Genomic DNA, 26,243 nt, shown 5'->3' with positions numbered 1-26,243 from the left:
CAAGACTGAACATTAAAAGGTACATCTTCATATTCAAATTGTAACAAGTACAGGCCTTGCAATTATTTGGAAGGTTGGAGGAGCATCCCCTGGGTATTCCTCCAACTAACACAGGCAGAGCCAAGTGTTTTTTTTTTTTTTTTTGCATTCTACAACAAACTGTCAACTTCCAACTTTTAACCCAATTGAGTTATTTATTTTTGGACCACAGAAAACCAAGCAATAAGTCACCCCTCCTTTTCCATTTGATCTTTGAATTGTCCCATTCCTCCACATCAGCCCTTATAACTAACCCTTCGTCCATCTTGTATATTATGAGGGTCACAATAAAAAAAAATTCATTGTATTTCAAACTTTTTTGGGGATGTGTTTTCCATGAACTACAGAAATGAAGTTTGTTTTATTTATCAGTTGGGTATTGGTGCTTAATTGGCTTAATGGTGTAATGAGGTTTAACGAACACCAGGCTTAGCAAAATATAACCCGATTTCCTTTGTTCATGTGATGTGCAGTTGGACAGAAATATGATAATAATGATTGATATTTTCATTAAAAGCTGTGTGCAATTTTATTTGTCGTTGAATTCTAGCTTTACATTCAAAAAAAAGAAAAAGCTGTCCCTGTTCTAGAGCCATTATGAAAGTTTACGCACAAATTCAATATACATCTCATTGTATTTTACATAAAGGATTAATAGTATAGGCATGTAGGTGGCATGATTCCAAAAAAAAAAAAAAATCGTTTCACTTTAGAAAAAATCAATTCAGAATAAATAAAAAGGTGCCAACATTAGCAAAGAGAATTCCAAATATTTTATAATATACTGAAACAATGGCTGTGATTTTATAATCCTTAAAGCTCTCCTGATACAAAATGTTCTCCATAAACTAAGTAAAGCACATTACATAAATAAGAACTTGTAATACTTCCTGTGTGGGGAACAAAAAGAATATTGGAAGAAGCGTTTTTAAAAAAAAACCAAAAAAAAAACAACCACACACTCTACTAAAAAATAAAAACAAACAGAATTCAGGGTTTACTTTTCTTTTCTGTACAGTGAATAAATGAATAAACTACACCTGGATTAAAACATTGTGTTAAACAATTTGATATCATTTTAAACAATCACAATATAGGAAAAGAAAAAATCATAAGCAACTATGAACACTTGCTTTGTAAGAAGAGTTTTCTTTCAGGGCTCTCAAAGGCCCTTTTTGGAGCAGTTCTTTAGGTCAGCCGGACGGCCGATACAGGTCTTCCGCAGATGCGTGGAGGTGTTGAACGAATGACATATATGGTGCAGACTAGCAAGGTCAGACAAAACCAGTCACAGACAGCAATGTTACACTGGAGTAAAAGGACACAGAGAAAAGCGGCGGCAGAGATTGCCTCAAACGTGCTGTAAATGGTTAACACTGCAGTAAGCAACGGCTACTGCAGGTTTCAAAACTGTCCCTCTGCTTGTGTTTGCGAACTTGGTTTTCTTTTAGTTTCATAATCCTGATCTGGTAACCCTTAAATAACATTTTCAAAGAAAGCTTTGGGATTATACATATATTTTTTTGTTAAATGACAGGGTCACTAAAACTCATGCACGCTGCAAAAAACCTCATGCAGTAGTTAAGGTAAACCATCCAAGCAGTTTTTATTCATTAATATTCATAAATACACACAGCAGCTTCATTAGAGATTTTTTTCCCAATATACTGTTTTGTTTCCTTTTCAGTACGAATGTGGGGCATTAGGGGAGCCTTTTGCATGTCAAGGAACAGGAAGCAAAAATTGCCTACATTTACCTGCTAGAAGTAAAAATTTGTTATGTGGAATTGATTATCTTTTTATTTATATATATATATATATATATATATATATATATATATATATATATATTTCTCTCGTTCCTTTTTGAATGTACACAATGTAACAAGAGTGACAGACCTGAAATTACAATCACCAAAACAAACCCAAAAGATAGTTGTTGTCCACTTTCATTGGCAGTTACAGCACAGAGGACATTGTCTGCGAAGTGGGATGTCATCAAAGAGGAGGTGGCGGAGGCTCATTTCCTTTATTACACTCTTTTAAATTCAGGTTTTCTAAAGCAACATCTAAAGGCATAATATCTACACAGCCCATAGCACCAAAATCTGCAAATTCTCCCCGTTCGTCCTCGTCTGAGGAAGAACTTCCTTCCCGCATCAAGGTAGAGAGGAGAAGCTCTTGGACAAACAGGCTTCGGTCTGCCCGCTCGCTTTCCAAGGACTGGCGTTCTACCTCAGACATCTTAGGATCGTTCAACCTACAGGGTGGGGGAGACAGGTCAAATTCACATATTAATTGGTGTCCCAATTCAAGTGTCAACTAAAATATGCGCCATTGTGTTGCCGACCCGTTGACTGATTGATTTATTTTCCCACCCCTCTTTTTCTGCCCGTTGAAAACAAGCTGCTTAAAAACAAAATGTCTCACTGCAGTGTTGTAGTATTTAAAATGATGTGTTCATCTATTTTGGCCATTTTACAAGATTAACTGATAACTTGACTTTTCTAGTTTTAGCATATCATTTATAATTGACATTTTGGATGTTCTACACGTCACACAAGAAAAAATAGCTTAGTAAGTAACACAGGTAGGTAATGTGTGTTTATGTCGCATTGTCAGAGTTGGTCAACCATATCCCCAATTCTCAGGGAGTCTATAGATCCACTTCCATGCTTTCAACAGCGTTCATCAACTCTTCTTTGAACACAGTCACATTGTCCCAGTTTTGTTTTGTTTTTTTGTCCAGTGCTGCTAACAGTTTGCTTGATGGTCTTCTGTTTGTGGACAAATTAACTGAAAAATACTAACTATAAATCCCATAAATCCTGTCAAAAATACAGTTTTTTCCACTTCTTAAATCTTACATTTTAAATACAATTTGCACTTTATTTATTAATAACTTTTAGATCACAAATTGGAAAAAGGAAAAAAAAAATTAGCAAGAAAAGCCAGCGTAAAACAAACTTAACATAAACAAAATTGAGATTTACCGCGAAAGGAGGAACTGTGAATTGTGGGTAGTCTGCTGATTGTTTTCTGTGGTGGTTGTGTTTGTCGTTGCTGTCGATTGTGTGACGGCGGTGGTGACGTTGCTTGTGTTGGTGCGTCTCGTTGCATTGCGTGCCGACTCCAACTGTTGCCGCGCTGCCTGCGCCTGTTGCCTTTCCAGCTGCAGCTGCATCTGCAGTTGCTGTAACTGGGAGGCCGATGGGCCGGAAGAGTTCAGCTGTCCACCCGCTGAGCGTCTCACCCCTGATAACTGAGATAAAAGCTCTGCAGAGAGAAGAGAGCGACACTCCATCAGTCAGAAAAAGAAAACGAGATTGTTCAGAACATTTGTATTATTGATTAGATCACAGCTGTCCAACTGTTTTGTCTAAAATAGCCATACCAGTTTACCAGGGAGTTCCCATAGAGCCACACACAAAAGACAAAATATCACTAATGAAAATATGTTGCATGGTTAAACATATTCAATTCGACTATCTTGATTCTACCCATGACGACATTGTCCTTGCAGCCTTTTTTAAACCCAAAACTTTGAATGGGATACTATGGGCCACAATTGTTTAGAGCAGTGGTACTCAACTCTGGCCCTGGAGATCAATTCCAGTCCTGGTCTTTATTCCAAACAGGTCCTAAACTAGATTATTGCCTCTTATCAGCTTCAATTAACTACATTAGAACCTGCTTGGAGAAAAAACATGGACTGGATTGCAGCTCAAAAGCCAGAGTTGAGTATCACTGGTTTAAAAGTAGTCTTGTTAGCACCATCTACTTTTTTCATTTAATGCACCACCTTTTTAAAAAAAAAAAAAAAAATAGATGCATTGCGTCCCACTTCCTGGTATTATGACTGTTACTAAGGGCAGTGAAGCAATTACCGTAAACTGTGTCCAAATGCCCATACTGCATTTACAGCAATCCTACAGCTGAAAAAAAGCTTTATAAACTGGCAGCAAATTATGAAGACGCTCATAACAAGGGTAAACAGATGGTGCTCACAATCGTTACAATTATCACCTTGTTACCTTCGAAGTATGTTTAAGGCTATAGAAATAAAAGCTGTTACATAAGCAATTCCCCAGTGTACAATATAAAAACAAAGAGCTGCATAGAAGTTTGTTTTATTGTTAGGGCTACTAGGGAGATGGTGAATAACAATGGGTTAATAAACGTTATCCCATGTTAAGAAATGTAAAGTATTGCATATAGGGAGTACAAATCCATGTTAAGTAGAAAATGAACAGGATGGAAATAGGGGACGGGGACTTTGAAAAGGATCTCAGGGGTTATAGTGGAGTCATCATTAAAAGTAATGACGCTTAGAACGGGCGCGTTTGTGTTCACGTGATTCACCCGCAGTAAGCGATGGATGGTATAAATTCCCAAACAATAACCTGACGTTCAAAATGTCCCCGAATCACCAGTACAATAATCAAAACAAACAACCGTGCATGCGGTTAAAAATCTTTATTAAGACACTCCTTACACTAATAAAAGATGTATTAAAACCTATGAATGTAATAAAAAGTAAGTGCAAAAAAGTAATGCAAGTGCAGAAATGTACAGGACAGGTAGGCTACATTACTGCAGATTGTTTCCAGCGAAGAACTCTGCGATACTCATCTGGACGAGCTTTTTTTGCAAGTATGGACAGCAAACTTTCAGCGTTTTCTAAAAAATCCCAATTTGGCTCTACATCCGGATGCTGCTCCATAGCACGCCGCTGTGTTACAATCACAGCACGCACGCATACGTCATCTATGTCTGTTTCAGGCAGAGCGTCCCGCGCCAAGGTGACACAGCTGAGAATTCTCCTCTGACATCCCCTCTGGTGTCAGAGTTTCAGTTGTATTTGACAGCACTCTCCTCCTCAACTACAGAAACCCAAGCTTTTTGAAGCAGCGTTGCATTTTTTGCTGACAGTGTGTTCCAAGCATGCTTTAGCAAGCTCACAGCATCTAACAGACATTTTATTTACACTGCATTTTTGTGCTGATGTACATCGCTTTTCTCTTTCCAGCCATGCTTGCTGTTGCAGTCAGTGCAGTTTTTTCAAACTGTAAACCCAACACTACGTACAGGGATTAAATAGCCAAGGAACAGTACATGGGTAATCTCAGTAATGAGGTGCAAAAAGCTCATTGATCGATCTGTCAAGCTTGTACTACAGTAAAGTGTTGCCTTTTGTATTGAAATCTATGTGAATGGCAAGGTAACGTGATGAAAACAGCTGATTGGTGGATTAGTAAGAGCGATTACTACAGTAATAAGATGTGCGTTTTATTTAAATCTATGTAAATGTCACAAAACAAAGATCCAAACAGCTGAGTTTGCCCAAAATATACGGAGTGCTTAACATGGTATACACGATGCCTGCGTTATTGAAATCAATGGGAATGGCAATTGGCAAACGCTATTTGTCCGATATAAACGACTGCCCGACAAACCTGTACGGTGTAAGCGGTAATACTATACCTCGCCAATGTGTTGAGGCAATTAAAGTAAAATAGAATGTTAAGCTATATTGCAAAAAATGTTGGATACAAGTCTAGAGAGGTTATGCTAAGTTTATACAATGCCCTAGTTAGACCCCACCTAGAATACTGTGTGCAGTTTTGGTCCCCTCACCTCAAACCATTGCACTCGAGAAGGTACAGATAAGGGCAACTAGGCTGATCCCAGGACTTAAATGGCATGAGCTATGAGGACAGGTTGAAATAACTAACTCTCTTCAGCCTAGAAAAAAAAGGGAAGTCCTTAATCATAATTGGTATAGTTACTCCAAGACAAAGAGAAGAAAATGGGCATAAATGGAAGCCGAGTAAGTTTAGAACAGAAGGTAGGAAGCACTTTTTTACACAGTTATAAATGCATGGAATAGCCTACCAAGTGAAGTAGTAGGATCTAAACACTGGGAACATTTAAAAAAAAGACTAGATTAGATTTCTGTGCTTTTAAAATTAGTCATTGCCCCCACCCCCCCAGTAGGGGAAAATGGTGTGCTAAACAAGGGATGAGTCTTGATGGGCCGAATGGCCTTTTCTCATTCTCAAACTTTTCTTTTGATATTCTTATAAATTATAACCAACTCTTTCCTTTGATTATGATGAATTAAATCATGTACCTTTTCAGGCTGTCAAACCTTGTCTAAATTAGTGGAATACCCAGGTGAAGCAAACAAGTGACAGCCTGAACTTAAAGCAAACAGCAGCTCTAATTAGGTTGACAAGTTCTGTGTCACGAACAGCAATTATGATCGTTTAGGAAAATAATGAACGTACGGCAGTGAACACCACACCAAGCACGGCAGCACTATTATAAAGCTACCCAAGTGACTGCTGTTCAAGGAACCTCCAATTAACCCTGTAACGAAGGACACCATCTTGCAAAATCTACTTTAAAATTTCAGAAATAATGCAGCACAGCACATATGAACACTACGTCACGAATCTGCCTGGTCTCAAACATCAGGCTACTGTATTCAAAATGTTTCCTCAGCAATAGGCTAGGTTCATGAAAACATTCATTTCAGTAAGAAGCTTTACAAAACGGAATATCAACACAAAACTAGACCAATGCGTACACCAGTCTTTTAAAAATACACCGAATGTGTGAGGTGAATGTTGCAAGCTGAAGCAGCACAGCGCATCAAGTCATATTGCATCAGAGAAAAGCACTGCAATATTTTATTGAGGGTGCACTAGGCAAAATGAAGTAAAACAGCCAGATACACAGCTTGTTGTGGACGGCAATACAAGTTTAGCATCTACAAGATATACCTTTGCAGTAAAATAATTAGTTTACAGCATTCAATGCATTCAAATAATCTTTTTTGTAAGTCTGTGACGAGGCAGACTGAGAGCGGGGCAAGCTTTACACTTTGGTCATTTCGAAGCCATACACTGATGATCAGTGCACCCCCATGGGGTCACTTGAAAGGTTATTTCAATTAGGAAGGTTTTGCTGTGGAGAAAAACCACAGGATAAACCTCATGGGAAACATGGAATTGCATCAATACTTTACACATGACTGGTGTTCTATATCAATGCTGACGCATTTGACCAGCTGCAAGCTGCATGCAAATGTAGTGCTCACAATGCAAGTACCTTTCTGGACTCCATGTTCGTGTTTCAGACTTCTACGGACAGCAGCAGCAGATTTACTAAAAGCAAAACTATAAAGCCAAGGCAACTACAGCTAAATATCAAAATAATATGCATGTTTATTTTATATTTGAAGTCTAAAATCATTCAAACTGAAAGCAAGACTATCCTTTAGATTTTGTTTTTCAGACTTATTTTTTACTCTTGAAGTCTATTTATCTTGACACCAAAATGTAGATTTAATTAGGTGTAACAGGCATTAGGACCCAATATGAAGTGAATACAATTCCAATTGCTGCACAAAGCTGTGATGTCTTAATACCTGCTGCACAGTGCTATGGCTGGATAAACAGAAACCCCATTCAAAGCAAAAGCAGTCTGGAAAACTGGTAAGGGACTTGCAAAACAGTTATTATGCTAAAGAGGTGTTCAGGCCTTTGTTACTATATGACTATTAAATGCAAATATTTCAGCCAAAATGCAGTGTTTTTTTTTTTTTTGTTTGACTCTTAATTATACAGGGAGATAGCTGTTTTGCATTGGATAGCTTGGCACAAATATCTCCTGTATTATAAAAGAGATGCCATGACATGACATTCCCAAACTGTTAATCACAATTAGTCAGTCTCATTTGTACATAAACACCAATTTTAAACCAGGAAAACAAATCCATTATATACATGCAGTAGGAATCTACAAATATGGTAGAATCCAAAGTCTACTGAAACTGGATTAGAACTGGAATGTGTGCAGGAAAGATTAACGTCAATGTATGGCGTTCCCTAGTATATTTCCATGTTGACAAAACGAGTTAATTGTCATTAAACTCAGAAGTCCTGTAATATACATATGTGTGGATAAAATTGCCTGGGGTCTGCAAAAATAACGGGAGAAAAAGGACATTTTTATCTTACTTTGGAGACTTATTTCTCTTGCTGTATGACAGGTATTGACTTTTACTACATTTCACCTGTGTTGGGAGCTACAAATTAAAAGTGAAATTGTGCTTTTGGATTATTTACTATTGCTGCGCCAACGTAAACTATCGTAAACTATCCTTGCTGTACAGAGTCTCTAGCAGTTCTCGCTTATAACTTGGCACGAGTAACTACCATTCCTTTCAATAGAAGTCCCTAATGTTCTTTTCACTCCATCACAAGGACAACTGACTGAAATCAAGACAATTGTAAGAGCGATGTGTGTGACTCGACTCTGCAAACATTTAAAATTCGGTAGAAACCGGTAGAAAAAAGTACTGGAACAGCTTTCCGGCTCGACTACACCACTGCTACTAATGTTTATTGTTAAGAAGAAAGATGACATTTAGGGTTAGTCAAGAACTGATTTAATGGCTTGTATAAGAAGTCGCGGTGATCAATAAATCGATTAAGTGTTGCAAAAAAAACTAATTTATGGTTTACGGATATTGATATGCGCTTTGCATCCAATATACCACTTGGAAAGAAACGCCCAACAGATAGATTGATTTGGTTTGCACATTATAGAACCTTTTACATGTCTAATGTTTTCCAGTGTGTAATCCAATTATATAGGCAAACAGGCTTTAAGATGCAACATTTTTGTGGACTGGACTTTTGAATGAAAAATGGCACTAGAAATCAGAATCAGTAAAAGCCATGCCCAGAGGATTCATTTTTTTGGTTCATTAAATTTTAGCAAGTTCTATAAAAAGAACATGCCGACCATGTTCCTAATAAGCAGGAAAAGTCCAGCTATTAGGCGCAGCAGGTTCAACTAAGTTAGGTTCAGTTATGATTAGCTTCATGTTTAATGCTGAAATGAAAGAAAAAAGGATTAAGCCTGTAAACAGGATTTACCTTATAGAGGTCACTATCCCACCAGTATCCAAAAGCTACTAACAAAGTAGTACTCAACTTCCCCTTTTCCAATTAGTTGTTATCTTAATGTAAAGTCTTGATGGTAAGGCCAAATAAAAAAAAAAAAGTGTAGTTCAGGTTACCCGACGTCCCTATTTTTTTCCACCCAAACCTAAATATTTTTTGTTGATAACGGGCTACATTTTTCTATATCAATTTCAAAAACTGATCACTGTGTACGGCCTTGTTTTCGCTCATGCGATTTTCCAGAAACCTCGTGCAAACAAGATCTTCAGTTTCATATAAATTGTCGGCGTCCGAGTACCGGTAGTGGTTTTGCACTATGTTTGAAAAATGCGACCACATCACGATTTGCCAGAAATCATTATGGATTGCCTTGTAAATACTGTATTCTGAAATTACAAAATGTTCAGATCAGCTGAATAACTTTGAAAAGTCTTCACGGTTGCCATAAATAATTTTACTGGATTGAAAGCACTTAAATGTACGTGTGTGAATTGTAAAGGAATAGAAACCATTTCAGCTGATGCCTTTCAAATACTGTTCCATGAAAAAAGTTAAGCAGGTAGTTAATTTATTTTAAAAGTTCCCTAACAATCCAATTAACATGCACACATTACAACGTCCATTTAACTGCTGTCAGCTACTTTTGTACATGTCCAACTACTAAAACATACAGAAATATCTGAAAGTGAAAGTAACTTTAATTTACCGGTAGGCATACTGTATTATTGAGATAACGTGTTTTTTTTTTTAAATGACTGCTATTATATTAATGTTTCAGTTTTGTACTCGTATCATTAGGGTGGGAGAACAGAGCGTGACCGAGTTCATCCTCTCATTCTACCACCAACTAATACAGTGCAATAGTTGTATGCCTTTGTGTTATGTAGGTATTCACTTAAATTCAGGCCACTAGATTTCAGTTTACAAAAGCTCCCTTATTTTGAAAACTAAACGTTGTTGCAAACCCACTTTCGCAGTCAGCTATGCTTGCCGGAAGAGTTTCCAATGCATTTTTTGGTTTAGTTTTTCAGCGTCTTCATACACCAAATCAAGGATTATAATCCTTGCACCGAATAAAGCGAATGCTATGGAACGACCACCCCTAAATGTTACCATGGTGACCATCCCCTAAATCACGTGAACGGGACCTAAATGAAGTTCAGAGTTATTTGGTTTAAACATCAATTTTAGTAACCGGACAACCAAGAAGTAGCCTAAAATCATTTTGAAAATCAAAATATAAAAATTACCTTGACAAACTGTTTTCCTGGTACTCTGTACAAATGTTTTACCAGTACGCAGAAATATCATTAAAATAGCCCTTGCACCCTTTGCAGGAAATTAAATCACTTTATTCTTGAAAATGTTTCTTTGTTATGGCTTATCCCAAGGTTGAGAGGCAATGTTGGGTCTATTTACAAAGATATATATTCATATAGAACACAGTAAAACATCGCAATCCAAACTCGGGAAGCAGCATCTTCGGAAACAGGAACCATTTATTAAATACCAGCATCCAAGTTAGTTCTGCCTGCAACGGACGTGTTTTGCAGAATGCATTAATCCAGCTCTACAGGCAGTGTTCTGCAGCGCCCAGTGCTGTGCTGAGAAATCATGGGGGGTTTCAATTTATTGACTTTCGGATTTGTTCACTTTGGCCTGGTTAATCCAACATTTTAATTTGTCAAAATTGAAATATGACAGATTTCAGATATTAATGTTGCAAATACATCATTGCAAATCATGTTTAAGACAAATAAGGATGCATTCTTAAAAAAAAAAAAAAGTGTTGTGTCTAAATACATGTACCATGATAATGTTAATAATGCACAAAAAATTTATGTAGGAGTTTTAAAGCTAAAACTGACTTGTTTCACTTAAATGTTAATTGCCACATCTATTTTGTTATTTTCTAAATTCCATCAAGATTACAATTATTGCAGATTTGTTATTTTTAATAGGGGACTCATCTTTCTTTTTTCCCTCAACTACAAAAATTACTTTATTTGCAGCAGAGTTTTTACAGTAATATTTTTTCACACTGTAGAAAACAATGTACTGACAGTCATTAAGTGTCGCTGTAATGATGCTGCTATATTTTAGTCCCAGTGGTTTCATACCTTAGAGCTACCTGTCTATAGTGTAAAACAAGGCAGGTGGAAAGTTTGAAGATGCACCCTCAAAATGAGACAGCTGTGAGGTGGAGAAAGGGGAGATGGTGGGAGAATGAAGCAAGATGATAGTGTAACTAATGAAAATACAACCAGGGTTATTAACAATGTTCTGTAAAATAGCACGTGCCACTTTTACCATGCTCACAGTGCTTATTCAGGAAATAAAATAAATAAAATAAAAGGTTTTACCTACCGACCCTATTTTTTTCCCCCCCAGCGTAACCTGAACCACACAGTTTTTATTTGGCCCAACTAGAGAATTGGATAAAACTGGAAGCCCAAACTGTTTTGCCTCCTTTGTCTTGTTGGAAAAAATTATGATATTAATTTCCATCACTTAATTTTGTGTATGATTTTTTTATTGGTTACATCATCCAATTTCTTTTTTTGTCAAGCTCGGAGCATCACAGGAGTTGCAATTGTAATGCATAAGCCTCAACTGTACATGTTACTATTAGTAAACAAAAACACACATCCAGTAATACCTTGAGAAGTCCAATAGATCCTGTTTGTCCTTTGGTACGGTCTTGCAGTCTATTCGTATACAGATGTATGACAGTGTTGCTATGACCTAATTTGGCAATCAGCACACCACAGAGACAATACAGATACTGCAAAGCACTTGCATAAATATGCACTCATTTTTCAAAAACTCCACCGCAATTGACACTAAATTTTATCATTTAAAAACATGATCCAGATGGAGGTATTTAATTCACACAAGCCCTACAGATTCACACACACACCATTCCTGAAACCACAGCTGTACAAATGTGCTAAATACAACAGAGTATATAATAAGATACGTCATGAACAAAACATATCCCCCTTAAGGATGTAAAGCCCTTATTAGGAGTACCATTTAAAGTAGGTCACCCTTCACAGAATGTTGAATATCAACACCTAACAATTGCCAAAAACAGATTTCTCTCAGCCAAAAAGGTGTCAAACGCATGGTATGCATTTCACCAAATTTGAGGGTGCAGGCAAATTCTTTTTCTGTGCAGTTTCACACTGCACATAGAAAAAGAAAGAAATAAAGTGCGAATAAGGTGCATTTTACTGCCGTACCTTACTTGAGTTTACAGCCACCTTACCTTTGTGATTTACATAAGTCAGGCCAGCCATCACTAACAGTTTAATCATGACTATATAAGGCAAATCAAATATCATAGCACAGGAGCCCAAGATGTATGTCTTTTTACTAACAAAGGGTCTAGTGACTTTTGCCTTACCCTCAAAATGGCTCAAATATATTGAAACAGGCTATGAACAGATGAAACGTCAAAATATGAATGCACCTTTTATAGAAATACTCGTCATGAGCTAGTGATTTGTTTGACTTACCAGCTATAGGATCCATGGCTTCCCTATTGCTTGGAGAATATGATGAACTCTGTGAAGATGAGAGCCCACCAGTTGAACTGCTAGTAAAGTGCATGTTTGATCTACGTGCGCGAGGACCTCCCAAACCCCGACCAGGGTGAAACATCCTACGTACGTGCCGAACACCACTGGATTCATCGTGAACAGCAGGTTAAGGACATAATAAATGTGGCAATCATAAATATAAACCAGCAGATGCTCTGTGCTGTTCCTAGATGTAGTGCAACATTCAGTCTTTATAGACTTAACATATATTGCAAATCCTAGTTCTGCATTAATTTACTGGTATTTAGAGACATTGTCTGAATATTTTTTTTAATTATTTTCTCAACACCATTCACAAACAAGACAAAACTAAAAAAAGAACATGACTAATAAACTGTTTATAATGAAACAAGCATTATCAGACTGGTAACAAGACAACATATCACTATGAAAATATTTCTAAACAAGGCCAGCCAATGAGGTTTCTAGATATTTATGTTTTCAAATGACAGCTTGCATGCAGTGTTGTTCTTTCAGCTTGACTCATCAGCACAACTTCAAATGTGTGTGCAAACGTTTGTGTGTGTGTGTTACGGGTCTGTCTCAACCCTCTTTCTGCCCCTTAACTCCTGAACATACATGAATTTCAGTCCCTTTTACCGTTAAAGGATATTAAATCTCTGGGAGCTCTGTGTTCAAGTGTAAGATGAGCTGCAAAGTCATCTGTGACATGATTGGGATCTCCTCCTGGTAACGCTGCACATATTGGACATATCTGTAATAAAGAAAACATTTCCTTTTAAGACAGAGATTATATACACACACTATATATAACTAAAATGAACATGTGCTATGTAGGATATATTGTGGAATACATAATTTACATTCATTTTAAATCAGTAATACTGTATTAAATCAAGCTAAATCTCAGTGTGACAGGGCTGTTATTTTTAATCTTTATTTGTAAGTACTATGAACTACAGAGCTGTAAGACAAAAGAATAACAGCATATTCTTAACAGCCCACTGGTGACACCAAGTGGAAAACGTCAGTATTTCTACTTCATACAAAATATTAAAACAAAAAGCATTTTATTCTGCAACCTATATAAAAACATTTATATATAAAAAAAAAAACTAAAAAAAAACACACCAACACTTGTCGATTTATTTTGCAATTCTAAATTTAGAGTCTAAACCCACCATTTGAATTCCAGGATTTCAGAAAGTGGAATTTTGAAAATGCATGACCTTGGAACTATTAAGCGCATTAAGGTCATTCCATGATGTACCCTTTGTAAAAATGGATAAGTTATTGATATCAAAAACTACTGGTAAGCTCAATAATTCAATGATCACGCTTCTGTGTATGGTTAGACCATCACCACTAAATTCTGGGGTTTAACATTACTGTAGTACAACATCCAGGATGTTTTTCAGTTTAAAAAGAAATATGTCCCTATTTCATGGAATGGCCCATTTAGTGTTTAACCATATTCTATCGACACAGTGCGCAAACAGCCCAATTCAATTCATTGTTTACTAAACTGTCAGACACTGTACTGCTGAATCCAAGCTCTGGTGGATTTCCTAGTTATTCTACCAAATATTCCCCAAATCTTGAGTACAGTGTAGTCAACATGTACTGTCTATAACATTAATTGTGCAGTTAAAAAAAAAAAAAAGTCAAATTGTGTATTACAAGCTAGTTTTTAACCAAAAGGAAGTCATATGCTGCCATCTACTGGTACATTTTGGATAAAGAATGCTTTTAGACAGATAGGTTTCCAAGTCTAATAGTAATGTTTTTTTTGTTGGTTTTTTTTGGAGGGGGGGTGGGGGGGGGGGGGGTACATTGTATTGTGCAATGAAATAAAATAGTAGATAAAAGATAATTGATGCTGGCCAGAAGGAAGAACACAAACTATGTAGTGTTTCAATCACCTGTGGTTATCCTAGGATTATCCCTAACTCCTGGTAAAAGAGGGAGTGGTTTGCTAAAGGGTAACAGCAGCTACACATGGAACTTATGAACATGAAAACCGTTTCAATGGGGAATCTCCCAGAATCTTACCCTGCTTTCTTATCCCTGAAATGTGGTTAACGGATAGAAGTCAGGGTAAATGCTACACAGAGTATTTCATCTAAACAGATGTAAAACTGCATGACACATTCACAACATAATCTAGACATCAGTTTTACTATTAAACGTAAATATCTCATCACAATATACACTACAATGATAAAGAACAGTGCAGGAACACCTGCTGCTTCTACCTTACCTGATTTGCTGCCAACAACAAGGTAAGTGTTTATACATCATGAAGCACATCAGTGATGCACATGTAACATTTCTGCGACAAGAAAAATCTAACTGTTTGTGGCCGAGTAGTCTTATGTTTTCCAACAGTTATTTTCCCTTCACTAAATATGTAACATACTGCACTGACAATTCTGCACACTGGTTTTTGGAAAGCCAATAAAACGTATGTTTAAAAAAAAAAAAAAACGTTGGTGCATTAAGCAAGCCTTCAATTATCATTGGAAATCAGAAGTTACATGCAACTCTACGCCTCCCTAATAACTGTCAATAGGTTTTACCAGCCACCATTATTGAAGACTATGATTACATCCAGGGAATTACACGCCCGCGTAATTTTACGCATAAAACGTATCATAATAGCGCCGTTAACAGAGAAGGATAGAGAAAAATACTGAATCACACTGAGGATTAATAGAAAATTGATCGATTTTGCCAGAAAATACCACGACAAAGGTCCCACGATGCAAATATATCAGAGAGTAAAAGATTTTCTTTGTTTTGCTTTGTGCACTGTTAAGGTGGCACCCGATGCGACCGAGAGCACTCTACTGCCAGTGGAAATTGACTGACCGTCTTCCTAATTTGAAAACATTAGCTTTCAGATACATAACTGCAGTAACAAATACAGCTGATGCAGAGCGCAGCAACTCGCTGTATAGTCTTGTCCTGTCCGATCGGAGGCGTTCTCTTTCGGAAGACAAACTGAACGAGCTGGTGTTCCTTTATTTCAATCTTGGAATTTAGAAAGACTATGTTTAAAAGAAATCCATTGTTTTCTATTTTTTTTTTTTTTTTTTTTTTTTTTTTTAAACTTATGCTAGTATTTTGATATCCAGTAGGAAAGAAGAACCCAATACAACTGCACAATACTTTTGTTACTTTGCACATACTTGTACAGAGATATCGCATAATTTAGATTTTTTTCTGTGCATAATTCCCTGGGGTGTATATGATAGTGAAAGTAGAGCAGGGAAAGTGTTGATCAAAACAGATCATCCCAGGTACACAAAATCGGGGGCGGGGGGGTTGGTGAAGCATCAAAACTTTGAATATGTTTTAAAGATTCTATTCAGAGCAATTATTTAAAAAAAAGTAACTGTGCCACTGCAGTGTATAAATCGTAAAAGTATGTCGACCCCTGTGAAAAGGAAAGAAAAATCTGCATTGGGAGAGTTTGATTTTACAACCCCAAGCCACTGGTGAATGGTACTCTTGTTATCATCACGGATTCATTTTAAATTAATACAGTGAGTCACTTCTGGCTATGGTTCTACAAAAACTCTAGAGGATATATGAAAGACTGAGAAAGAGTCTGCACACTGCTTCAGCCATGTCTACAAACAATAGACAATTTATTATTAGCCTTCATTTCTGGTTTAGCATAATTATCAAATTACTATGGAAATGTAAAATACAGATTTAAATTTTTAAAAAGATGTTGAAAAACCTGCACTGTACCTCGGCTTCTCAAATGGCTCTATTTGGACCACTTTACTTACCACTTCTGTGGATGTTTCTGCATGCTCCGACGCAACGTGTTCTTGTAGAGATGTCTCCGTATAACCCATTTTCCCACAATAAGGACATGTAAAAGACTGCGGCTGCTCTACTGAAAAAGCTTCTCCGCCATAATACAAATCTGCAGAAAAAAGAAATTGAGATTAACAACCACTCATCAATAAGCATCGATATTTATATTCCATCTCCTTCTCTCCCTGCCATCTATTTGTCCAAGCTCAGGGTTTTCAAAACTGCAATTATTTAAATCAACATGTGGCTCCAAAATCCATATCTCATTCACTTTAAACATTTCTGATGAGGAAACACTTCTAAATTTAAAATGTCATCTAGGATTTATGCAAACAAAAAACAAAGCTAGCCCCCCAAAACAAATGAAAAGGTTCTCATTCAGTATGCAGGCTTATAGCTGTTACTGTAACACGTAGGATTCTATGGTAAGGGCCTTACACTTGAATTCAAATCAATAGAGCGACAGAATGCAGCAAAAAAAAAAAAAAGTTAAAATCTGACAAACCAAAATAATTTGAATACATGCACAGTAAAAAAAATAAAATAGACCTGCTCACAGAAGCATCTAATTTAAAAGCATCTTCCAGATATTTGTCCACAGTATCCCTTTCACTTGTTTTTTCCCAGTTTCACAATGGTTCGGGACCCCAATTAACATTGTATTTCTTTCAATACTTTTGCATTTGGTCAGTTTAGCATTATTATTGATTTTTTACTAGGTCTACACAAGTAATTTAACACTTTTAAAACAAAAACTTTCAACATCAGCTTTTGACTTAGGATGCATTTTGTTAACGAGAAAAGTTTTGGTAAGGGTACGCAGGCTGGGTGTTTGCATATGCCTGCTAGTACAAGTACCAGCACCTTTCATAAACAAGTCTAAAAAGAAAACGGTTCTAAACATCAACACCCAGACCATGTATGATGCTACGGTTATCCCTACTGAGGGCAAACAGATAGGTCCAGCCCGAAATATCTGCTGGCTTAGTGCCGAGGCTGCAGGCACTTTCATTGTACCTTGAAAGCAGCTTAAAACAAACTACAAAACACTTTCATAACGTTAATAAGGCTGGGGCAATGCTTAAATTTTCACTATCAATATATCGTTCTCCAAAAAAAGCAGATGCATCGATTCAGACGTTATGAAAACTTAAAAAAAAATGCTGCAATACATGTGGAGCTGTGGATTACTGTGTAACATTGCTAGTAAAGCTTTAAAAACTAGTACCCATATTACATTGATTACATCAGTTTATGTATACACAGTAGTAATTATATATATATATATAAGTTGGGGTCAAAGCAAAATCAAAACAAAAAATTGTTTAAATCCATAACCAGTCAGAGTAATAACCAATCAAGAGAAAAAACGACACAGATCACTAATAAAATTCAAACAATAACAGCAGTGCGTTTCTAAAACGCAAATGTAAAAGACAGGGGGGGAGGAAAAAAAAAAAAAACAGCTGAAGTCTCAGTATCCCATATAGCACTGCGCATGTCCCTGGTAGAGTCTACTCACTAATCTATATCGGAGCATCTTGGTTGAAATCTCAGCCAAGAATTTGGACAAGTAAAACACATGCTCACAAATCATGGTTAAGAACATGGATGAGGCCTGCAGGGTTTCTATTGAGAACTATTCTGACATATTTCCTGCTTCCATAAAACTTGCAGCAATTACAATACCTGTATCTACTGTACCAGCAGAACAGGGTTTTAGCTGCCAGAAGAGGATCATTTAAAAACTAAAATCGGGAAATCGCCCCTCTATCTAAGCGAATTGTTGACTATATCGGTCTCCTCTTACAACCTTCGATTCAGCAATTTGATTAGTTTAATTGTCCCTCGTGTTTTTTTACTGCTGTTGGGCATAACTCATTCCAATATGCAGCTGCTCACGATTGGAATGAGTTACAATCAAGGCTTAAACTTCCTGGTTCTCTCAGAGGGTGCTTTCTTTTCTAGGCTTGAAGCTATTTTACCTGTTTCATGTGCTTGTCAGAGCAGATGCTGATTTTATAAGGTTTTTTTTATTTTTTTATTTTGTATTGCTGTAATGTTTCTAACTGTCTATGTATTGTTGTCTGTTGTATTTATGCTGTCTCTTGGTTTGAATTGAATCACCTAACATGACTATTTTAAATGGAAGCTCCTGAGAATTATTAACACTTATTTTGAAAGCACACGAGTCATTTTTTGACTTCGGTGCTAAAAGTAACATTTAAAGAACTTTTAAAACAGCAAAACTATAAATAGCTATGATGTTGACAGCTACCCGCAGACATTGGTACACGTTCGACAACACTGATTTTTACATCATGAACAGGGGATTTTCAAAGGAAAACATTTCATGGTAAGCTTGTCTATGTCTATTTCTACTACCATGATTTCTACTGTGTGCTGGTTTTGCATGTTAACTTCATTAATCTGAAATATTTCCACTGGAAAATAATATAACTGTTGATGCAATATATAAAAACACAGGTGTTATGGTTGAAAACGCAGATTTTGAGATGGTATGCTTTTTACAAACGCACATTTTTAAAGGCTAGCGCGACCTCTGCATCTCATTAAATGGTCATGTAATTTAGTTGTGTTACCGGAGTATCCCAAACATTACTTTTCTTTCTTGCCGTCTTACTTTAGAAAATAATTGTCAAACATCTAAAGGCATTGTAGCTCGGTCGATACAGTATTTGTAATTCTAGCACAACTCTCTTAACTTGCTCTTTTACTTCGAGGACTCCTGCACAGATCCAATCCCATCAGTAAACACTCCCAGGGGGCTGGGCAGGGGGGAGAAGGTGAGCTCAATCGCATGCAGATTCAGAGTCAGACCTGAGGGGAGCAGAAGCTCTGCGCTTAATGCCAAAAATAATGGCTGATTCCAAATTTAATAAAAAAGTAAATGCTTTCCTTCGCTTCAACACTTTACACAAAAACGATGCACAGGCTTGCCTATCGATAGTTGTCAAATGATACGATGCATCTCCTCAGCCTTAAATGTTAAGTTTAATTTTGCTTGCCAATTGTGCCACAATTAGTATGGAGGGCTATAATAATGAGAAGCTCCTTCAACCTCAGTCCTACTGCAGTATTAACATCTGAAGATTCCAGCTGTACATTTCTTACTATTGGTAGTTATTGGACATTAGGAACGAACAAAGCTACAGTAGGGGCACTAAACAGTGGGACAACATGATATACTAAAAGTAATACAGTTCTTTTAGTGCTTTCGTCACCGACACTCACTTCCTCAGTGATGGTTGCTACTCGGTTCCAAACAACATGGCACTTTCAATATTTACAGCGCTCACTTTTTTTTTTTTTTTTTTTAAAAAAGGGAAGAACAACTAATTAAAAAATGAGAAAACTCAAATCAGGGAAATGTCAATCATTCTTATATGATGGTACACTTGGTGTCTTGAAAGCCAAACTAATGCCAGTATGAAGGCTAAAACTTACGATGTTGAGGTAAGTTTCCTGCTAAATTGACTCGCAGACTACCGTTTGACATGAAAGGATTTAAAAAGAACTATTTTTAAAACAAGAACAGTAGTAGATAATATTAATGAAAAAGGATGTGAAATAGCTGATACTGTTTTATTATTCTGCAATACATTAACAGTTTCACTTCGTTGTTCTCTGTATGGACACATTACCTCCAAATATTGTAAATGTACTATCATATATTTTGTTTAAATAAAAAAGCAAAAGCCTTTATGCGAAAGTTGAAATGTGTTTTTATTTAAAGGTGTAGTGCCCCATAACGTGGTTACCGTTTAAGCTCATGTTGAAAATAATCCTAGGAAACTAGGTTATCACAGGTATTTTAGTTGCTCCCGAGGGAAAGTAACATTAACGTGTTCTGAGCGGAAAACCTTTGTTCGATTGATATCCTTGTTATCACGAAGCAGATTTACAATAGTCTATTGCGAAGAAGAGGCCTGAATAATAGATACATTAATTAGTAACAAGCTTAAATTGTGTATGAATGATTAAGGTCACCATAAAATCTGGAATGGCTCAAATTGCTATGATATGGGCGTTTTATTTCCATCCTTGAATTGTTAAATTTTTTACAGATATGGCTAACAGATGACAAGGGTGTTCAGACTACATTTTTCAGTTTTCTTTCTGAATGGTGGTTGCAGTCTGCCACAAAACACTGCACAGTGCTGTGTATTAGCTATACTTTGATTTATATTAAAATACAACCTCTTCCTATACAATTTTACAGATGCTTTAAAAACGCACCAATTACTTTTACTCGCCTGTTTGTTCAGAACCACCTAGCAACAATCACCACGGATGTGACGTCACACTAAAGAAGCATATGGAAACCAGCAGTTTGGGGTGTGTTCATGCTTTCATAACCTCTCAAATCCTTTCCTTTCTGGTCGGCAAAAGAATGACCTGCCGCTTTATTTTATTTTTTTAATCAATGCAATATTTCCATCTGTCTAGATGTTAATCTATTGTCTGGTAAACAACCAACACAATACACTTGTGCCTTCTTTTGATCTAACGTTTCACAGCATGCACATGGTTGATTGAAACCAATGCAGGGTGCCCTATAATAATTATGCTTCCAGGCCACAGTAGATTTCTCAGCTAGTTTCTTGTACCTACTGTTTTGACTATCAAAAAGCACCGTGTACTTTATCTCCATGCATTTCAGCCCTGCAACCACAAGGGGGCTTACACAATGCACACAAATCAGTCACAAACACACTTGAAATAAAATGATTATACTTCTTTCTTATTTCATTAATGTCAGATAACTGTTTTGGAACTGCAGTTTAATTAAGGTTACAGCAGGTTCATAAGATAATGGCCGTGTCAAAATGCAAATGTGACATGAGTATGCAAGGTATAAATGCAGTGTTCCCCCTCTATAGCCAAGACTGGTTCCACGGTATAAAGAGTGTCTTCTAAAAGGGAGGGGACTTATCAATTGACAGTAAATGTCAAGTCAGGTACAGGAACTTGTAACATTTATTATTCAATCCACTAGGTGAACCCTCATCTTTAGCCCTACTTGTTCCTCAGTTGTTCTCTCGAAATGGGAAGAAGTGTAATAGGGTTTCATCAAGTAGGTGGTGCCAAAGAGCTAGCACCGCTTTGTAACGGGGCTAAAAAAAGCATTTTAGAAGGGAGCATTACTAAGGATATGATTGTCACAGTACAAATGTAAAAATCACTGCACAGTCATGGCTAAAATATACAATTTCACGGAATGATCACGGCTACACAGATTTGAACTTAAAATATATCAATGCAATATCTTGTAATTTGTGCTAAATAAACATCTATTTAATGTGTTTTAACACACACAATACCTTTTCAAAGCCACCGTAACAGGAATATGCTTCCCTTTTCATTTCGACATGTATTCCTTGTCCGATGTAAAAAATAATCTCAATACTGAGATGTAGTTTTTAAAATAAAATGTTCCGGTTATAAATTGAGAATTTTACAACTAAATCCGTGTCGTTAATGCTTAGTTAAAAACAGCTGAGGATTTGGTATTAGAAGATATACATTACAAGTTCACTTTTGATGCGATGTCTGTCATCCTTGAGCACATTGTTAAAACATTAGAAGGATTGTTCTGCATCTACACTGTTGACAGGTACTGTTAAGCACCGCAGGGGAACTACTGCAGGAGCTGCAAATCAGGGTTTCATGTTTCTCCAAAACTGTACATCGTCCTCCCTTTAGGTTTTGCAGAGGTATATTTTCTGCACAAAAGGCTTAATTTAATTTGAAAAGTGCGTTTCTCCTTTAAAAGCTTGCTCTGCTACTTGCTTAGAACTTAATGCCAACACTTTTTGTAGTTCTGTGCAAGTATTCCCCTTTATCTGACGTTTGCTAACAGCTTTAACTTTATACTGCTGCCAATTAAAAAAACGTGTACTGCTCACTTCCTATTTTCACGCGGAGTGGAAACAAATGGCAAAATTCACGGGTTCCGTTAAAGTCGTGACCAACAGGTTATAATCGTATCCTTAAATCACCTGGAACCAGACAGAATTTAACAAGGGGCAGGTAGTCCACGAAAGTCCCGCCCTGAGCACGGCTCGGATCACCACCGATTGATTCGTTTTTAAACATCAGGATACTTACCAAAATCTACCCTTGTTAATATACACTGCATTGGATGCTCCGTTGTGTGTCTCGTTGTGGTGGCTCCACTTTCATAACAAGATGCACACAGGTCGTAGTCGTAGCAAATTAAACACTTGTATCTGCGACCTCGGAAGTTTCCTTTTAAACATGCATCACAGCTGACACCTGCAAAACAGGAGAAAAGGGAAAACTCAATGCACGGTTTCAGATGGTCAACTGTTCAAGCAATCAAATAAGCCTAAATTAGATTACCACACCTTCCCATAGTTGTAGGGATCACGGCTGGATATTCGAGACAAATCTTTTGACTTCCAGTCCATAGCAAAAACCAACAGGTTGCTGGTCCTCTTGTCCACACAAATCATTCTTTGCATTTGTGATTCACTGCCAAGGCTCCCTTGACAGTCTTGATGTCAGTACCAGTTACAGAAGACACCCTAGCATCAGTTAAAATGTTATCAAAAATAACTTTGTTGGCTTAAAACACATGCGACTGACATGCTATTTTACAAAAGTGTACCGATTGGGCCAGAACACGTGTTACTATGCTGGTTTGCTGTAACCCGTCCCAAGTTTAACTCAATATCTCTATTTAAATATAATTACAGTCAAATAAACAGGATATGCTTACAGGATGGACTTATTGACAGTGCAAGTCCTGTTCCATCTGGACTTGGGTATATTCTTGTAATTAAAAACAATGTCCCTTCCTTTTCCTGAAGTACCTTGGTCTGTTACAAAATACAAACCTTTAACAAAGTGTCACTCAATAATTTAAACATGCTTTTATATTCATGTGCTGGTGTTCCCTTGGAATACATTCCTTGTAAAGTGGTAATCCTTTTAAATGCTGCAGGAAAAATCTAATATTTAAAAGGGATTACAACTACAGTGTTGCTCAAGTTCTCTTATTTTGTAATATAAATTAAGTGCTTCACTTGTCTACAGAAACCTGCCAACTTCCTGCAGTTCCACTTTCTGTTGCACTAGTGTGTGTTCATTTTAAAGGAAAAAAGTTCAGACCATGTGCAAAGTATCAGCAAAACTGACCCCCTTTCCACATTGTCCATCTCCAGAAAAACACCTTTGTTGAAAACCAGATGCTAATTTGCAATGGAAAGTCAGTTACAGAGCTGTACAGGAAGAAGCAGGATTCTGTGACCCACATTACTCTTGCCAGTTAACATTACTGAGGTCACGGGGTCCAGCTTGATATGCCTGGCACAACACTGCTGCCGTCATGGAGATTATACCAGCACCTGGCAACTGCAGGCAGAAAAATGGACTGCATGTGTAAATTACAGAGCAGATGACAGGAACAGATACAGTCACCACCAATTGCACCATACAGGGCTATTTCGGGCAGCCGTTTATATCGGACAAACAGCGTTTGTCGTTCCCACTGATTTCAATAACAAAGGCATCGTTTATACCATGTTAAGCACGCCGTATATGTCGGGCAAACTCAGCTGTTTGGATCTCGTTATGTGCCATTCACATAGATTTAAATGACAAACGCACTGCTTTATAGTGTAGTAATCTAAAAAATAAAAAACAGACAACAGTTGTGGTTCAGTCTCATTATATTCTGGAAACACCACAGCTCAGCGCTACAATATGTAAATAAATCCTGACACTCCCCGCAGGCGAACAACTTCCGTCTCGATCTCCTGCCTGTCAGCGAATGCACGCATCCACACGGCTATGTTAATATGTCACAAGCATTAATACCCTGTATCTTTCTAAACAAGGGATTTAGGGGAGCGCCCGAATAGAAGCCTAATCTCAAAATACATTAATATAGTACAGTACTTGTTACATCTGTGTATAACGGTATTTAAAAACAGGATTAATTTATCCGACTTTTTACATATCCGTCCTTACTCTGGTCCCACCGCAGTCGGATATGCGATGGATTACTGTACTTTATTACATTCATAGTTTTTAATACATCTTCATTAGTGTAATGAGTGTCTTAAAACATTTTTAACCGCACACACGCTTGTTTGTTTTGATTACTGTACTGGTGATTGGGGGACATTTTGAATGTCAGGTTATTGTGTTGGTGTTTATACTGTCCATTGCTTACTGCTGTTGAAACATGTTAACACAAACTCGCCCGTTCTAAGCGTTGGCGACTATTATGCTTTTACTAAAATTGATTTCAAGACATCAAATGGGATGGGCAGCTTCACAGCAGGTCAAATATATTCCTGATACTAAACAGAACACAGACCGAGATAAATGAATGGAGATGCATCTGATCACAGTGGTTCACTGTCCCAGATGTTTAGAAAAAAGAGTCCACAATGATCAGCAGGTTAATGAAAAAGGCATTCCATTAGGACAGCAGGACTCCAATGGCTCCTAGGCCAGAAAAAATGGTTGCCAAATCCAACTGTTTGCTGCCACTTTAGGAGCAAGTTGGTTGCTACCATGATCAGCTGCTTAAAATACAAACAGCTTGTTACAACACTAAAGTGATACTACAGCAGTGACCTGCTTTGTACTCACTTGTTTAGCATTATGCGGCTGAATGGTTAATCTATGCAGCTTGCTGATAACAAATGAAAACATTCTGCAAGCATACGACAATATATATTTGATATCTGATAAAAAAAACCTATGAACCACCCTGACACAAACATGTATCTGCAGAGCTTGGACCACCTTCCCAGCATAAATGAAAGAGTGCAGAGACCATTGCTATTTTTAAGGCTAGGCTGAAGACTTTGCTTATCAAGCTTATTAACAATGTCCCCATCAAGAACATGAGACGAGTCCACACTGGATTTTAAATCAGCCAGAGCAGGTCGAATTTCGCCGTCACCCTGATTAGATTATCAACATTAATAACCCGCCTACGCTCGGCTTCTGTTTTGCTCCGTTGCCAGCGGACTTGACAAAAACACCCTTAATACAGTGAATGGTAGGGGAGGCTGCTAGAGTACATGCTAATAAATAATATTATCCAATTATCAGTGTAGACAGAAATTAATGCTCATGTTTGTTAGCAGATCAAATGTTTTACTTACAAAAACCAAAACAATGTAAATCGTATCGTCAAGAAAAATATCACGGCTCGCTGTGTGAATCGGCACACCCCTAATCTGAATACTGAAATACATTTAAAATAAATGTTCTGGTTGTAAATTGAGAATTGTACAACATATTTCATTAATATCTATTTAAACAGAGCTGTGGTTTTGTACATTCAAATTTCACTTTTGATGTGATGTCTGTCATCCCTGAGCACATTAAGAGTAGAAGGATCGTTTTGCATCTACACTGTTAACAGGTACTGTTAAGCACCACAGAGGAACTACAGCAAGAGCTGCAAATTGGGGTTTGATGCTTCTCCAAAACTGTACACTGTCCTTCCTTAGGGTTTGCATCATCAACAGCAGTGGTTCTCACACTTTTTGGACCACACCCCCCTTCCTCTTGTCTATACATGCCATTTAATTGTGAAGTTTACAGTATTGGTCCATTGAAAGCTTGCAAAAACTTCATGAAAAACCAACTTATAGCATTAGAAGCTGGTTCCTGTTTTCTCTCAACTAGAGCATGGCTTACAGTTGCATCTTTGCTGACAAATGCCAACAATGAGAATGTTGTTTTAAAAAAATGTTGTTATGGAAAAATAATGTAGTTTCTCATTTGATCTCACCCCAGATGAGTTAAAGTTCACCCA

At 37.2% G+C, this 26,243-nt stretch overlaps 1 protein-coding gene across 1 annotated transcript in view; it reads right to left on the bottom strand.

The window, feature by feature from the left end:
* Positions 1-799: 799 nt before the first annotated feature.
* Positions 800-26,243, bottom strand: part of LOC131737124 (E3 ubiquitin-protein ligase KCMF1) — a 43,733-nt gene continuing 18,289 nt past the window's right edge. Inside the window, exons 2-7 of the mRNA XM_059024083.1 lie at positions 22,547-22,714; positions 16,384-16,523; positions 13,236-13,337; positions 12,539-12,716; positions 3,033-3,315; positions 800-2,299 (exon numbers count right to left, since the gene is read on the bottom strand). Coding sequence (XP_058880066.1) covers positions 2,038-2,299; positions 3,033-3,315; positions 12,539-12,716; positions 13,236-13,337; positions 16,384-16,523; positions 22,547-22,714 — 1,133 coding nt within the window. The 3' untranslated portion in view covers positions 800-2,037. The remainder of the gene's footprint in view (positions 2,300-3,032; positions 3,316-12,538; positions 12,717-13,235; positions 13,338-16,383; positions 16,524-22,546; positions 22,715-26,243) is intronic.

The sequence above is a fragment of the Acipenser ruthenus genome, chromosome 1 (assembly GCF_902713425.1).
Source record: "Acipenser ruthenus chromosome 1, fAciRut3.2 maternal haplotype, whole genome shotgun sequence".
Taxonomy (NCBI): domain Eukaryota; kingdom Metazoa; phylum Chordata; class Actinopteri; order Acipenseriformes; family Acipenseridae; genus Acipenser; species Acipenser ruthenus.
The sequence above is the reverse complement of the archived record's forward strand: the minus strand, read 5'-3'. Positions and strand labels throughout refer to the sequence as shown.